The sequence below is a fragment of the Mytilus edulis genome, chromosome 3, assembly GCF_963676685.1.
Source record: "Mytilus edulis chromosome 3, xbMytEdul2.2, whole genome shotgun sequence".
NCBI lineage: Eukaryota > Metazoa > Mollusca > Bivalvia > Mytilida > Mytilidae > Mytilus > Mytilus edulis.
Genome location: NC_092346.1, coordinates 96100429 through 96119030, shown reverse-complemented (window position 1 = coordinate 96119030; position 18602 = coordinate 96100429). Strand labels below are relative to the sequence as shown.

General features: G+C 30.7%; 1 protein-coding gene across 1 annotated transcript in view; it reads right to left on the bottom strand.

Annotated features, from left to right (window-relative positions):
- LOC139517882 (uncharacterized) overlaps positions 1-18602 on the bottom strand; it is a 108517-nt gene that overhangs the window by 69067 nt on the left and 20848 nt on the right. The window contains exons 2-3 of the mRNA XM_071309369.1: positions 9517-9663; positions 8978-9104 (exon numbers count right to left, since the gene is read on the bottom strand). Of these exons, the coding sequence (XP_071165470.1) occupies positions 8978-9104; positions 9517-9663 (274 nt within the window). The remainder of the gene's footprint in view (positions 1-8977; positions 9105-9516; positions 9664-18602) is intronic.

Below are 18602 nucleotides of genomic sequence, written 5' to 3'. Positions count from 1 at the left end.
CTTATTATTCAATCTACTTGTAGTTTTAACAAATATTGACCCATTGATTAACACTAGCGGAACAACATTTACACCGATTCTGTCCACATTGTGTCAATATTGGAACTACTTATATCACCCTAGCTTTAAACAGCCAAGGTCAAATTACCCCTTTATTAGAAAAGTAATTTCATCACAGATCTTGGGAGCTTTTGAAGACATATTTCCACATCAGATCAACAAAATAAGTCAAAAATATTCAATTTCAATTTGGAGACAATCCTTGCAAATACCCAAAATGTATATAAAAATATAATATTCCAGCATGTGATTTAATAAATGCATATCTTTACAATCATAATAAAAGATGTGTTGACTTATTTATAGTAAGTGCTCATTTATATTTTATAAGCTGATCTAAATCAGAACTGTCGAGTGGTCATCAGGTCAGTTCCTGTAAAGTCAAAGGAGTAAGCTGTTACACCTGAGAAAGGTATATTAGGACCTATCATACTTGATAGTTGATGTTTAGCTCTTGGTACTCACTTAAAGCATTACTCTTCTTATTAAATAAGTCAGATGCCTTAACTTTCATGAAAGTGCTTTTCATGTGTTAGAAAGATTAATTACTATTTATTTAATGTCCATTGGAAAGTATTTCATGCAAATTGAGAATAAGTACAAATCTGCAAAATGTATCAAAGAGATGAGATAATTCAGTCTGCCATTAGAAAAGAAGGGAGGATGAAAAACACATAACTATTTATAAGCTATACTGTAACGACCATAATATGGACATTTGGAAGTAATAATAAAAAGAAAATCATTTTTTTATGACAATTTACAAAAATTATAACGCAGATATTCTAATGTAATTGTCTGCAATGCATGTATGATTTTCTCTGTGCATTATATCTTATGATACTGTCTAGTGGGAGATATTGCAGTGCAATCATCTACTTCTGATACAATTCTGACATCTTACCACTTGTAAGCATCGTAAGTCATCCACGATAATTACAAATGGACATATTACCAATTGTTTCATTAATCTAGTACCACATTTGTTGATTTTCTCTCAGAAATTATATTGTACTTTTGATTTATTGTAAGAGGAGCCTGATAATACATAAACAGTAGTTAGTTATATATACAGATATAACATGAGGGCATTGGGGGACTGTGAAGGGGACAGATAATTTATAAATAATAGTACATTAACCTTTACATCAGTTATATAAGCAACTAATAAGGTTAAGATATGTGGGTGCTCTGAAAGAGAGGATGACCAAAAGACCGTGAATAAAACAAAAAATACTTATTTTTATGTTGGGATCTGAATTGATCTGTGACCATGAGATTTGGGGAATAAAAGACATTAACCAAACAGTTCTGGTTAAACAGAGTTCATGAGAGAAAGAGGGGAAATGCTGGGATGGGGAAAGTAATGACAGAAGAACCCTCAAATCCAGAGATAACTTAGGTTTTATAATAAACTAACAGATAACCAAATCATCAACAAATATAACTGTGATTTAAGCTACATCCCTTAGATGAGATCACAAAATGTTCAGAAATCAATTATAGTAACCAAGATAAAACTATATGTTACAAATATATTCACCTTATCATCACGAAACAGCTTGCAAAAAAGGGTTAAAAGAATAAAGTACAAATGTTTAGAATTCAGTGAGAAAAGTGTTGAATAAATGTCATTATTAAGTAGCTTCCTGATTTACAACAAAACTGAGAAGTGATATAATACTTGTAGTTATGAATCGTAAACATTGACTAACAGGACAATTCCTATTGTAAAAGTATAGCAGCTAGAATGACAGGTTCACATGATTGGCCTGAGAATGACTAGAAGCTACAGACAAAGAATTAGGAACATGCCAGCCTTTAACCAGGAGAGGTGCAAAGGCTTAATAACATAGTTTCAACAATTATGTTTTATTGTGTGAATGTAACAATTCAAAATTAGATTTTAGAGTAAATTCTTAAAGTTTGCTTAAGAAACACTTTCTTTAATGAAGCAGAAATTTACAATGAATCAACAATCAAACTGATTTAATAATGTACCACCCAAGTAAATTTCAATCTATTTAAGTGGAACCAAATCATAGCCAAGATCTTAGGATATAGAATAATTTCAGACTGACAATTAACTGTAGAATTAAGTCTGACCTAACCTAAACTGTCATTAAGTGGCTTATAAATGCATAGCCTCTGTACTGACAATCATCACAGAAGGTGTTAGATTAATTAACTTAAATTGATTTTACTTAAATCAAGATTATGGATAACTCCGGGAGACTTTTCTACTTTTATTTTTAGCTACTGGTTACAATTAAGTAGAATTCTATTACTGGAAATGTATTATGATGGTATTTTATTGCTATCTCATAGACTGTAAAAGTATTATCGTAAATAACTGCGGACGAAATAAATCATTTTAATAATTTTAATATTCCATTGACAAGTGACATTAGTCTAGGTGGCCATGTTTATATGTAAATATGTCTATAATTTCTGAAATAGGTTTAGAAGACATTTGCATGTTCTTTGCTGAGTAATCAGGATCTGTTTTTTTTTTTTTTCTCTCATTATTTTTTTTACCTTTTAGATTTAAACAAAAGTTAAAATTGAATTTGAATATATAAAATTGTTCATGAAGACATCAGAAACAAGTCTTGCAAAAACCACTAACTAAAGGACCTTAATAAGGAACTGAGACACATATTTATTGAAGGAATGCTTTAAGTATTTGGTGCCTTAAACATTATTTGCTTCAATTTGGCCTTCAAACAAACCAACTAACACCCCCTGAAATATTTTCTACATATGGTTTTTGAGTAAGTATTAGTTATAATTTTGATGTTCCTCTCAGGATGCATTATTCTAAATCTATTTTCTGAAACAACAATATAAACAATTCTCAAGAGGAAACTTGTTTTCTTCCATTTCCAGAAATAAAATCTCAAAAAACACCATAACTTCTGCATGCAACATGCAACATTATTTTATATCGTAATGAATTTTTCACAAAAGCTATTTACTGTCCGTCAGTTCAGAGATGTACATTTAGAGTACTGAGACAATAACTGATCATATAGGAGGGTCTGGATGGGGGGTCTGTTATTCTGTAAACATTTAATTTTCACCCCTTTTTTCTCTGATCTTCAAAAAATTAACCCTTTTTTCTCTGATCTTCATTTTTTTGCCCGTTATTCTCTAATCTTCATTTTTTAAGGGCATTATTCTTTCCAACCCTCATATAGTTATAAAAAAAAAAAAGACTGGAAAACATCTTGACTGTAGAAATTATCTGAGCAACCAGTTTTTTGGTCAGGTTTGGGTTGCTCAATTTTTAGTTTTCTGTCAAGAGTGAAGTGGAATGTTTGATTTTCTCTTTGTTATCTAACTATTGGTCATGGCTTTGCCTATTTTTCACTGAATTCTGGGTTTTGATTTCTCTTTTCCTATCTTCTTTTTTTGCAAATTCAGTAATAGAGGATCTAAACAGGTTTTTACCTTATTCCCTATTTGAACACATTATATATGATCAGATTAAAGTTGATAATTTAAACATATTATTTTTCTCTATCAAGATTTACATCCCAAGAAGTACAAGTAATTTTTTCATAAAATTCTAAGTACAACTGATTCTAGATAAACTAACATTGCTGTACAAGAACAGGAGATTAATGTTCAATATTACTTAAAAACTCAATGTAAACTGGTTGTATTTATATTGATAATTGGGTAATGGACAGTCTTTTGTGATAATAAAGGAATTTTCTGATTTTGATTTGGAAAAACAAAATAAACATTATTTGATGCTATAATTCTTGTATGATAGACCTCCCTTGATAATCTTCTCTTACCTCCCTTGACAATCAATAGTGGTCAGTTCTATTTATCTGTAATTGGTCTTATCAGGTTTTTAGATGGATTACTTAAGATGAAATCAATTCCCTAATTGGCGATAAGATATATTTCCTGACAAGATATAAACAGTACTTATCATTTGCACATTTATAAGTAGGTCAATGTTTTTGCACATTATCAACTTACTTCTTGTATAAATTAAATAGCCCCTCCATACAGTTATTCCTTTTATCCAACTTATTATGTTTTAGCCCATTCTAGCCTCTCTTTCCGTGATATATATATATATATGGTGATCCAATACTGTATATTGAAAGACCAGGTTTGACATATTTGAACCATTTATACAAGTTTGCATTATATATAATGTGTTTTTTTTCAAAGAAGATTCCCTACAGTTTTAGCCAATAAAAAAAACCATTTATAACTGTAGTCCATCTTTCTTGCACATTTTTACCAAACTTAATTTTCAATACTAAACAATATTCTTTCGCATTCTTTCCGCATCACAAGCAAACAGATCAATGAAAGTCAGAAAAGCTTTGTCTATTTGCTTTTTAATGCATAATGGAAAAGTACTTAAAGCATTTAAAATACAAGATGCAGGATTATACCTGGTGTGACAATATTCATTAATTGATCATTCTCATTCATACGAAAGGAAATGTAATCATTATTTCATTAGCAATTATTAGATTGACAATTGAATATCAGATATGTAAATCAAAGTTTTGATATCTTATTAATTCAAACATGATTTAAGACCAGAATGCAAATAAATGCAAATCAGCAAATAATATGACAAATAAAATGATTATTTAGAATATTTAATGAAACTTACTACGTTTCCACTTGAGTGAACAAGCACTACAAGTGTCAAGTCAGCCTTGATAATTATAGGATGACACTTTCATAGAATGTTATTTCAGAAATCACTGGGGACAAGGTTTTGTCATTTCAGCCATCATAAACTGACTATATAGTATCTTATTTCAGGCCATATTGAGCAATTTGATAATGAAATTACGCAATTCTTTTCAAATTTATTAATTATAATTGTTGTAATTCTCCAAGGCTATTTAAATAAATTGTGATGCCACTTAAATCATAGCAGTGTATACACAAGACAGCAATGAAGGAATAGTTTTCCTATAATGACTGCAGCAGTTCATCTGAGTCATAATAATTATCTATTCTAAATGTCAACTTGTAGAAGATGAATATCATTTTACTTTAAAATGTAAAGTTTTAGAAAAATTTAGGCAAAATCTTTCAAGAAGTAGAGAATATAGTTCCAGATTTCACCAAAATGTCTGATGAGGAAAAATTTGTATTCATGTTTACTTTTAATGAGTATGACGTAACTAAAATTATTGTCAAGGGAGTTAATGATTTATATGTATTAAGAAACAGCCTAGCTGATAAGAAAAACTAGTGGATGTAAAAAAATTATGACCATTTTATATTTTCTTATAGTATTTGTAATGATATATTTTATAACAATTGCATTAATATGAATGTTTGTACTTGTACTTTCAAGGTATCACCTCCTCCAAAACATTTAAATATATAGTCTTATACGAATATGAATGTTGTTTAAATTTAGATATTATATGTTTGTAATGATTGTCATGTTTGTCTTGGTAACAATCCAATATTTGGATTTTACACTAATAAAATGAGTTGATTTGATTTGATTTGACTTGTTTTATCTTTAATGAAAACATTGACCTTTTTGGCTTAGTCTAACTGTCTTTAGCAATAAAATATCATGTTATAGCTTTATTTTCTCCAGTTTTAATGTTTTGTGGGTTTTATAGAAAGTATGGTGATTTTTGCATCTGCAAAAATTTCATTTCAATATTTTGTTTGTATGTGCACAAGTACCATTGAGACAATATTGTTTGTGTATGTGTACCAGTATATATGAGGCTCCCGCAGGGTCAAAAACGACCTGCGACCTCTGGGCTTTTTAGAGGCGACTTCCAACCTGGGGGCCTTCTAAAAACGACCTGCGACCTTTAAAATTTGGAAAAAACGACCTCCGACCAACTTCCATCATCTGTGTTAGGAAAAAACGACCTGCGACCTGTACATTTCCCTTAAAAACGACCTCTCGACCCTGTGGGAGCCTCATATATGTTGGTTTAAATGCTTGAATTGTTTTACATTTTGTCATGTCAGGGTCTATTATAGCTATCTATGTGGTATGGGGTTTGCTCATTATAGAAGGTGGTGATGCTTATATCTGCATCAGTTGTTCTCTGGTGGATAGTTATTTCATGGGCAATCATAGCACATCTCCTTATTATATAAGATTATAACAGCATGTTATGTTGTATTAAAACCTTTCTAAAGTTAAACACTGTATGATGACCTCTAAATGTCCTCTGGTTTTTAGTGCTGCTTGGTTGCTGTTTTATTAACATATATACAAAATCTTCTCATATTGACGTTTATCCTAAAGGTCAACATACATCCTAATGGTCACCTAGAATTAACATGACCCCCTATCTTTTTAAATTCTATGCCATTTTGTATTTTCCAATTGAAAAACAAATATTATTACATTATTTGAACTGTCTAACATTGGAAACAGTTTCTCTCTTTCAATGACCAAATCTAAGTATGAAACTTTAAGTTGTTTATTATCAAAATGTTCCATGCTTTCCCTCTAGCAAATTCTACATAATTATATTATTCTAACAAGAAAAGTGTTATTAGTTCAATCTATGCTTTAAAAATCTATGTAACAATTCTTTTGTATTCTTATATCATTAATTATTCACTAATTTTAAGGCCACAAAGTTTTGACAATTGTAACTTCCGATTTAATTTCATTTTGAATGTTAAAAAAACATAGTGTGTTATTTTTCAAGATCAGCCTTCCACCAAACGAGTCCAAAGAAATATTAACACTGGTATCTGTTTACTCTTTGTCTGAATGTGTTGGTCAAAACAATGAATCAGCACCGATTCTCTCAATTGGACTATGTTAATATTTCAGCCCAGATAGAGGATTTTATTTATAATATTATGATCAGAAATTAAACCTAAAGTTTTAATTCTACTGTGGGTTTGGTTAGTTTTGTTGAAATCAGTTTTTTTTATGTAAAAAAAAATTTGATACTTTAAGGGAATCTTATTTCATAATAAGCTTTCATCTTACTTACTCAACTTGTCGTTACCTTTACCTAAGAAATCAAAGAAATAGGTATCCCACCTCTTACCAAGAAATCCAGGAAAACTAGTATCCCATGTCCCTACCCCAGGAATTCAGGAAAATTGGCATCCCATGTGAACAGCCAAGAAATACAGGAAAACTAGTATCCCATGTCCCTACCCCAGGAATTCAGGAAAATTGGTATCCCATGTGAATAGCCAAGAAATACGGGAAAACTGGTGTCCCATGCCTCTAACCAAGAAATCAAGGAAAATTGGAAGCCAACAGCTCTACCCAAGAATCCAGGAAAATATGTATACATGCCCCTACACACAAAAAAATCCAGAAAAGTTGGTATGCAACAGCCCTCCCCAAAAAATCTAGGAAAATTGGTCTTGCTAGAAACTACTGTAAATCTGACACATTTCATCTTTGAATGAATTTCCTTTTTGTATATATTACAAAAATTTACTGAAAAATTTATATATTGCTGAAGGACAGGAAGTTTTATCAAGTTAATTTTTAATTAAACTTACAAGTTTAATATAATGGAAAATAGCTTACCTTACCTCCATGTATTAAATACTACGTATATGATATGATATAAAACCAGTTTGCCATGAATTTCATGTGATATATAAGATTTATTTAATTGCACAAATTCAGTTTTTTTTTAATCAAATATTCCCTGTCAAAAATATGTTATAGACATCATGTCACACCCCTCATAAAAATATGTATAGAAACACTCCCCTCTAACAAATTAAGTCATACCAAAGCAGGTGTTACCTTTCAAAAATATTCTGAAAATCTTAAAATCCCAAAGATACCATTGACAGAAATTATATTGTTAACATCATTGGAGAGAAAAACAGATGAATACAACCTCTGACCCAATATTAAAGAACTATCTGTGTGAAAGAATTTCAATTAATAAACACTTGATAATCCTTGTAGAGGAACTCATAAAAGATAAAATCAACTTTTCTAATAATTTATGCAATGTTATTACAATCAGAACAGAAAAGTTAGAGAAAATATTACTTAAAGAAATAGAGTTATTCCCCTTACTATAGGTAGAAACTTACATTCATAATTGGGGGGGAAAACACTGAATAATTCCTAGTAAATAAATGCAGAAACAAATTATAACTTAAATAATGTTTTTATTAAGATAATAAGGCAATACTGGTAACTTCAACTGTTTCAACAAACCCCATCACCCCAAATAACTTTTTTTTTAATTCCCCAAAATCTACACATATACATGTCCCCAAGAAAAAAAATTCATATGATTTGATTAAGTTAAGTTCCTAATAAACTCTTCTTCCATCTAAACAAAATGATTTTTACTTATAACAAAACATCTTAATCTTATATTTAAAAGCCAAAATGAAAATCTATCTAACCTAATTATTTTTAATAACAGAGTTGTAGAGTTATCTACCATGGACCATCTGAAAATTATCTTGAAGGAAGTTTGAAAAGAACATTTATATAGTGATAAACACAGGAATTCTTGTAGACCAAACATATAATAGCTCCTAAACAAATTTCATCCTTTACATGAATCATAGTCATCTATATAATGATAAAACTTTATTCCAAAAGCAATACAGCTTATAGGAGCTGTTTCTATGTCGATTTAATATTGTTTTTTAGTGTCTAAAAGAAAACCCGACTTTCTGAAACCCTCCTTATCTTAACCATAGAAGATACAGGTTAGAAACCAGTAGATATAATGCATTCCAATGTGCAGAATGTTGTTTAGTTGCTGAGGCAGACTTGTTTGGCAAAAGGGGGGGGGAGTTATGGTATAGTCAAACACTACATGAGTAATTATACCTGTTTGATTGATTGGTGTGTGTGTGTGTGTGTGTATGTGTGTGTATCAGCACAAAGAGACTTTTGACAGCAAGGCAAGGGTTCACTGCTATAACTTACCTGTAGTGGTGATCTGTAACTTGAATTTTGATTTATAGTTCCTGAGTTTCGACAGCAGCACTATGATGATAAATCCAATGATGATTGTTGTTATAGTGTAATCTGTATATCCACCAGAATCTTCACCCTGAAAACAAAATTGTTAACTATTTCATACAGTAAGTTCTTGCTATGCAATATAAAAAAAATAACAAAACAATTGACTTCTAATTCTTCTGAATGACAGTTAGCATTTCAGCAGTATTGCTTTATTTTTCACAAATGGTTTAAAGTTTATTTGGAGCTTGTTCTATGATTAAGATACAGATTGTTAAATGAACAAATCAAAAAGATGTTTTAGTGAATTCATTTCGGAAAACATGAGGAGGTATAATATCTGGAAAACATCTAAAACTTAAAATTGTTGTACAATAAATCTGGTTCAAATCTAAGCATAAATACTGACAACTGCTGAGGTTTGTTAGAAGAAAAAGAATCATGACCAAAAAACTTCATTGGACATCAAGACAAATAGGGTCAGAGTTTAAATGAAGTCTTACAACTTGTATTTTGATGTACATATCATTGTCTGTGTATACTGTACTAGACCATAGTGAAGTGGACGGCTGATTGAAACTGTAAGCTGTGTAGGTTTGTAGGTCTAAGGTCAATAGGTTATCAGTGCTTGTTCCCAGGATAACATCACTCTGAAAAATAAAAAGTGGTTATTATTACATAATGTTGATGTAACAAAATATTATGTAAGAGAGAAAATACATTCCAATAACAAGTAGATAGGGTATATACAACCTCGTACATTAATACATTCCTGACTTCAACCAGTACAATACTTTTAGTGGAAAATTATTCTTTTGATAAATGCTTTTCAACATGGGCAATCTGTTAATTTGAACAGGCATTTGCAAAGATGGCAAGCTTGAGGTATGTTGCAACTTTAAATGTAGAAGCTGATGTACAGGTACTGAGATGAACTTAGCCGCCGGCTAAATAATAAGCAAAAACTCTTTATAAATAAGCAGGCCTCACACTTTTCAAGACTACACGTACTTGTATGACCCCTCAATTTATTTTCATTGTTAGGTAAAAATTGGTGCATTTCAATACAGGTATTGCTTTGCTTTGGTTAAAATGATCTGTATGAAATAGAGATATGAATTTAACACTAACTACAGGTTGTGCATTTTAAATTCAAGGTTAATGTTTAAATATTAACATAATATGCCTTCAAATGATGCCATTAAATTCACAAATAACACCTCTTTATCATTCAAATTACCCTCTTTTATAAGCACAATAATGCATAATTTTGTCACTTAAAACCTGAAAAAATATAAGTATTTACTTAAACTTAAAATCTGATTTGACATTTAAATTCAGTTTTACTTCTTGGCCCTCTTCTTCTAAGACACCAATGTAGTTAATGACAAAACAATAAAACTATATATATTACAGACAGCAACCATCTACAACAACTTAATTAAAGACTCCTTTTTGGGGCAGAAACATACATAATGTGTCTGTGCTAAACATGTTTATTTTTTAAGAAAAAAATAAATGTCTACATACCTACCTTCTGTCTCTCCAACTTTGGATAGGGGTTGGGCAAACCAAAATAATTTGGTCTTAACCCTTATTTGTTATAATAAAGAAGAAGTTTTAGATAATCAAAGAGCTGAAAGCTCTGAAGAAAAATGACGCCACTGTCTCTAATATTGGGATAGTTTTTATGCAAGTCTTGATTTTCACATACCGCAATTAGTTTAACAATGCAACATGTCTCGTAAGCATATAATTGATATTCGTATATGTGTGTGTGTGAAGTGAAGGTGCCAACTGGCTGGGTTTTTTTTTAAGACAAATGAATAGGTCAAGACTACCTGAATTGTACAAATAAATACCGTAGAAAGGCTTCTATATTTCTCACTGGTACATAGGCTGAATCCGGGTCCGTTCGCGCCCATTCACGTTTGCACGAACTCATGTTCGCCCCCTTTCACTTTCACACCCTACATGTTCGCAACTAATCTTAATTGGTTTTGTGTTTAATAACTCTGTAAGCAAGTGTTTTCTTATAAGTATAATTGTTGTCATTGTCTCAAAATAAAGTGAGACAGCATTTTTTTTTTTGTGTTGAATAAATCTTAATCATGTTTTGGATAGCGTATTGTTAAAGATAATAATAATCGTTTCTAAATAAAGTGGTATTTTGTCAACGTTTTATTTAGCGTTGAATAACTCTTAATCATGTTTTGGTTAGTGTATTGCTATACTTTGTTTCATTGACCTCTTTCATAATGAAGTGAGATTCTGACTATTTTTTTTCTGTGTGTTGAATAAATTTTATCATGTTTTGGTTATAATAGTGGATTGCTATATTTTGGTTCCTACATTTTATTGTTTTGTTGTTTCAGATCAAAGGGCTTAAAAACAATTATCTTTTGTGTTTTTCCTTTAAAATCTTCAATGTTTTACTCATACCAAGCTAAAAATACATTCAGTATTTACACCAAAGCAATTTAAAACAACAATCATGATTTTCCAATTATTCAACTTGAATTTGAATTAAAATTGGGCGCGAATGAGTAGAGTGCGAACGGACCTTGGGTGTGAACGTGCGAGGTGCGAAAGTGTATTGGGCGCAAACAGACCTGATACCACATAGTCTGAACCCCCTTCTCCCACAAAATATGATGTAAATTAAAAACAAATTGTTCAGAGAACAATTGAAGTCTTTCCACTAGAAAAGATCTATTTTTATATTGAAATATGAAAAATCAGTTTAAAATGTTAGTTCCTATGGCTTTATGACGTCCTATTAACATATGACCTTGACCTCAATTTCAAGGTCACAAACCATGGACCTTGAATCAAAATATCCTAGGTCTTTAATATGTTTGGTTAATGAGTACTACCACTTGACGCGTAATTTTAAATGTAAGATGGACAAAAACTCCCTTTTATTGTATGCGCAGCCTTTCAACCAAAATATACAAGTAAGGACATGTCGCAACTAATAATTTATGAAAAATTATTTGTCAAAATGTCATACAGTATTTGAAAAGAAGTGAAAATAAGCCAAAATCAAAATTTATAATATGACCTTGACCTTTGACATTGACCTCATTTTCATTTTTAGTACCAATGACCTCATGAAGACCCTAGGTCTCTATCAGTTATGGTTTACCAGTTGAAAATGCATATCGCTTGAATCAAATGAAAAAGGGGGAATAACTCTCATATGGAGTCCCCATAGAGCTATGGTTCAAACGAATATTCTTATCCTAAATATGTAACGAGCAATTTGGTAAAATAAAATCTTTTACGGTTACGAAGGAGAGGTGGCCACAAGAAAAACAGTGTTTGGGGAGATAACTCTTACAACGTAATGTATTTTGTTATAATTACATTTGATATATGTTTCATTATAATACTTTATTCTGATTGGCTAACTGCACATCACATGTTATTCCTCAAGCAATTGCATCACTCAATAAAACTTTTCATTCATGATAACACGTGGTCCCACAATAAAGTGCACAGATGAATTGAATAAAAAAGTTATAAAATTCGTGTTTTCATGATCCTAGCTAAAAAAAGTAATTATAAGTATTGAATGTTTCTTTTTGTAACCTCATAGGGTTGCAAAAGCGTTGACCATGTGCACATTTTTAGAATGAAGCGCTTACGCGCTTCATACAAAAAGTACTTCGGTCAACGCTTTTACACCTCAATGAATTTACAAAAGAAAGCATTCAATACTTACATGCAGTTGTAAATTTTTAAAGCAAAAAGAGTTAATACTAACTTTCACTTTTGTGGATGTTCATGTACATTTTGAATGTATTTATTTTTCTCAACTACATGAATTTTTTGGTGTATTTTTAATGATATATATGAGTAGTCCAAATAATTATTACGTCTGGCAAGGCTTTTTAAATTTTATTCTGGGACACCTTCCTATGACCACAAGGCTTATGTTAATTTTTTTCTGGGACGCCTTCTTAGGAAGCCTTCCTACGAACGTCTTAGGAAGGCGTCCCAGAAAAAAATAAAATAGCCTTATTGGATATTTTTATGCATTATTTAACCAGTTAAGTCTTTTACAGGATTGTTTGTTTAATGCTGTTTAAACATTACTGAAAAAAAACCCACCTTAAATTTGCTAATTATTTGGCATGAAAGTTTGATTTATTGAAAGGGACTCATAGTTTTTCATTTAATTTTAATAATTGTCTAATGGTTAAAACAATAGCTTCGTTGTTTACTTTTATACACAACAACATATTCACTTTGGTCTCGTTGTTTACCTAATATTCACTATGTACTTGGTAACAGTTATTAATTAATTGAATAGAAAATATTATAATAAATATTATTGGAAGCCGAATTGACGTCAAATAGGTGCCGATTTGACTAGATGCCAATTTAACCAGGTGCCGACTTGACTTGTACGTTTAAATTCCTCTGCGATCGTTTGCGGTATTTTCTTGAGAAAGCCTATTTTCCATCATCAAAGAGAAGAAGAAACTGCTTGAAATGATTCCCGAACGCTTCGTGATTGTTAAAATAAGTTTAATTCACTCAAAAAACAATTTTAAAACTTGCGATGTTTAAACAGGAAGTTTCAAAAGCACGTGTAAAAGAAGAAATTAACCGGTGAGAGTGGAAATCCGTACATAACATATATCACTATAGTACGACTTTTAAAGCAAAACAGTTTCATCCTTTTGTAAAACAGTCTTTAATATACCTATCACATTAATGTTTGAAGGGTCTTAAGCTTATTCAAACCATATAAGTCGGTATGAAACACCAAAACGGAATGATAATAACCGATTACGTTTTGTAGTTTACAAAATTCTGGACTGGTTCCTGTCAAACTACAACACTTTCTTCGACTGTAGTGGAATACAAACAGAAACCAGTTAGTTTGTAAACTGGTTCCTGGCTGATTACTACACAGTGCTCATGCATAATGATAACACAAGCACATTCCTCCAGTTTGTATTGAAATTAGTAAATACGAAACCAAGCGCGGTAGGCAGAGAAATCAGGTCGGCAGTTATGGAACAATGACTGCGTCATTTTCCAAAAACAAACATTCTAGGAGTATGGCAATTCAGAGTCCCTTACCGGTTAAAAATTTCTTGTAAAGGAACAAAATTCTAACTTGATCTTTAACTTGTCATGATGTTAACTGCATAAAATAGTAAACAAACCTACTACTAAATTCTTCACACAATTTACTAAAGAATAGGAAAAAAATCCAAAATGTCATTTATCTTGATACAATATCTTTTACAAATCTTCTAAAAAATGAGTTATTTCCCTTTGAACAGAAATCTAGTAATTAATAAGTATTTCATCAAAAATTAAATTCTAGGGAAAGGGCTTTAACTGAACAAGAAGAAAAGCTTAAATCATGAGAATCAAACTTGAACTGTGTCTTGTCATGATAAATACACCAAATATCAAATCAATATCTTTCAGCATGAAAGTCTGGAGACAGACAGACAGACAGACCCCTTAAGGGACTCTAAATAGCTAAAATATGAAAAATAGTATGACAAACTTTATAACTATTTGTTGAACATTAATTGAACATTAAATATTCTTTAAGTCTTCCCACACCCAGGTATTGTTTTACAAAAGTACACAGGTGTCTTAGGTTTTTTTTTAGAATTATGATCCAGCTCTAAAAACAGATATAACATATTGTTGATCTGATCTTCTCAAAGTAATCTGACTGGACAATTTTTATATTATCATTAATCTGCAAATTTGGAAACAGTATAAAAATCCAGACAGAAAAACCACAAACTCAGGTTCAAACTTTGATGACGTGGCCTGCTCACTGACAAGTAAAAAATTGGTTAATATAAAACTGTCCTCAAGGTGTCAACAATTACATAGCAATTATACACTCGGGTGAGCAGGGATTATACCTATATATCCTGTATATAATAAAGACTAAATTATGCAGTGTCATCTATCTTACAGAGGTACAATATTCTACAGTTCATAAATATATATATATCTATAAGTACTGTTCATCTCCAATATACATCACCGATCAATTACACTACTATACCAAGTCCTATAAAACTTCCATTTATGTGTTTTTATTAAAGTTAACATGTATCTTTATATATATTGGTGTGAATGGCACAAATTCATTCCACTTCCCTATAAGTATTTAAATTACTAAAAACACATTAAATTAGCTTCAATCTACTTAGTAATATGAATTATTTTTTTCTTATGGTAATCAGTCTGATTAAAATCAAACCTCTCAGCGCTCCCGATTTCAGATAAAGTCGCGTAGGACATATAAGAAAACTGTAGCGCTGAGACCGTTCATTTTAATCAGACTGTATGGTAAATAGAGTGAATTTACGAAGTGAAAGGAGAGAGGTGCTCCTTTTTTCAAAATCGGGTAATAATATTCACTTGTTTTTTCCCGGCATACTGACAAAATCTATACATATTGGCCCCCCAACAAGTATCAATGAATCCCTAATATATTTAAAACATCTTCTTGTGAAACTGAATAAAACTTCTGTTTGACTGATGATGCCTGGTCTAAATCATTGTTTGTATTTTAAGTTTAGCCTAGGTAAATCTATGTTTAGTAACTGTCCCAAGTTCAGTTTATCTTGCAATACATAGTAGCTAGAATTAGATAGTGGGATATTTACAACAGTGAAATATAAAGGTTTACATGTTCCAAACTTAAAATATGGTAGCCATATTTATTTTAATGTAAAAGAGATAAATTTTATTTTTCCCTATTTAAAATCCCCATTAAAAATGCAAAAATCCATAAAATAAAACTACTGTGAAAGAGTGTTCTTATCTTTGTGACCCTATGATAGCTTAAAGTCTTTATTCAATCAAATGTGTTTTGATTACTTTTGTATATCTATAAATGTAGGTTTCAGAAGACACTATTTTTTGACACAAAAGGAGTTTAAAAGAAAAAGTGATAATCCAATACACAGGTGTGCTCTGAAGAACTGTAATTATTACCTATACCTATATATACAGGTGTACAGCTACACCCATGTGACTTTCCCCCAGTAATTATTACCCTTGCACTTCCTATAAGTCTTAGTAGGGGGTAAATCGTAAAGAAGAACTTTGTTGACATAAGGTTACCGATTATAAACCAAACCATTCATGATTGTAAAATCTGTAGAAATGTATAAATACTTATACTCAATGACAACAAAAAACTATTTTATTTGAACTTGTACCTAACCCAACCTACTGTCAGAACTAACTATTATCTTCTTTCTAGGGCAGTGTCATATGTATACCAGCGCAACATTTTGCTTACCTGTGATAAAATAAACGAATTCCATTATGCATGATCACTTGTTATATAAGATATATTTGAATTCACAGGACCAAAACATTACTAAAAATTCAAAAATTAATTTATATAAAAAGAAGATGTGGTATGATTGCCAATGAGACCACTTTCCTTTAAAGAGACCATATGACTCAGAATTTAACAGCTATAGGTTACCGTACAGCCTTCAACAATGAGCAAAGCCCATAATGCATAGTCAGCTATAAAAGCCCTGAAATCACAATTGAAACAATTCAAACGAGAAAACTTACTGCCTAAAATGAATAAAAAAACAAATATTCTATTCTTGTTTTCTGTGTCAGTGGCTGAAATGTGAGAGGTCATGGGTCTTACAGGGTTTTTTTTTATATCAGTAGGTGACCTTAGGGGCAAGGCCTTAATCTATGAGTGTCTTCTTTTTTTCTACTATTATTTCCCTCTTTGCTATGTTTTAAATGTATAAGATTAAAGTAATCAAATTTATTTGTAGGGCCAGTAAGCTCTTTTATATCCTTTTCTACAATCCAAGCATGCTTCGTCAGATTTGTAACTAAAAAGCTAACAAGATTTCATCTTAACTTAGAATTAACCTTCAAATATCTTAATAAAATCCCATACCTTGAAGGAAGAACTAACAGTTTTTCTATGTGTTATTTTAAGCGGTTTACTGTTGATTTTTCCCTAAGTAGACATTTTCCTTCAGCAAAATGTTAACAAGTCAACTTCAAAGGTTTTTGTTAAAAACTTTTTTTTGAGTGGAATTCTCATGGCTTTATAATTTTCCTACTTAACAGGAATTATTTTCATCAAAATCAAAATAATATCGAAAAATTTAACTAAAGGGCAAATCTTTATTTTAAGTTATTTAGCCAGATTCTTACTTCTGGTGATTGGATTAACTTATACAGATACTGAAACAAGTTTTGTTTCTAGATACTTAATCTTATCAGATTTATAACCACATGTATTTTCTATATCTGGGAGTCAAATGACAGAATGAGGCTCTGTCCAACGTGATGTAAAACTGTGCTGATTGATTGCTACTTACTTAACATCCAGTGACAATGAAATCTTATTAATGTTTCTAGACAATTATTAAAACAAAACATAAACATTGAACACTGTTAACAAATATCTTTCTTTACTGATTACTTGATGCAAGATATATTATAACTAAGTAAGAGAAAAAGGTTGGTTTTTATGTCAGATTTTGTAGTTGTTTTTGGTTGTCCTATGATCAGTGTATTATTTAGCCTATAATAGTTGTTGAAGTTTATAAAATAGATTTGACAAAAGTTTTAAGGGTATCCATTTGTCTAAGTTTGTTGTTTAATCCTGCGTCTACGATCAGTGTATTATTTAGCCTATTGTATAGTTGACGTAGTGTATAAACTAGATTTGTCTGCCGTCTTAGATCAGTGTATTATTTAGCCTATAGTATAGTTGACGTAGTGTATAAACTAGATTTGTCTGCCGTCTTAGATCAGTGTATTATTTAGCCTATAGTATAGTTGACGTAGTCTATAAACTAGATTTGTCTGCCGTCTATGATCAGTGTATTATTTAGCCTATAGTATAGTTGACGCAGTCTATAAACTAGATTTGTTTGCCGTCTATGACCAGTGTATTATTTAGCCTATAGTATAGTTGACGTAGTCTATAAACTAGATTTGTCTGCCGTCTATGACCAGTGTATTATTTAGCCTATAGTATAGTTGACGTAGTGTATAAACTAGATTTGTCTGCCGTCTATGATCAGTGTATTATTTAGCCTATAGTATAGTTGATGTAGTGTATAAACTAAATTTTTGTAACAAGTTTAACAGATATAAATCTTACTCTGTGATATATGTATCAGAAATCAGAGACTTTTATCTTATATCTAGTAATAATACCATTTAAAAGAGTAAATCTTTAGATTGATATCATAATATTGAGGTATTAGTTTATAAATTGGGAAAAAATAATTTCTTATGATATAAAAATTGAATTAAAAATGTCTGTAATCAGATGAATTGATTTAAAGAAGTCATTTTAGCATTATAAATACATGCCTTAAAAAGTTAATTAATATACTAATGAGTGATAAATACTTTAAATACAACTTCTAAGACCAGGATTAAGTTTCAAGATTATTAAAGATTAGGATTTAATCAAAATTTATTTTCTAATTCAGATTATTAGGTATGTATAAGAATGTAAGATATATAACTAAGCCATTACTAATAATCAAAAACAACTTTGAATGAACGTTTGACAAGAGTTGAACAA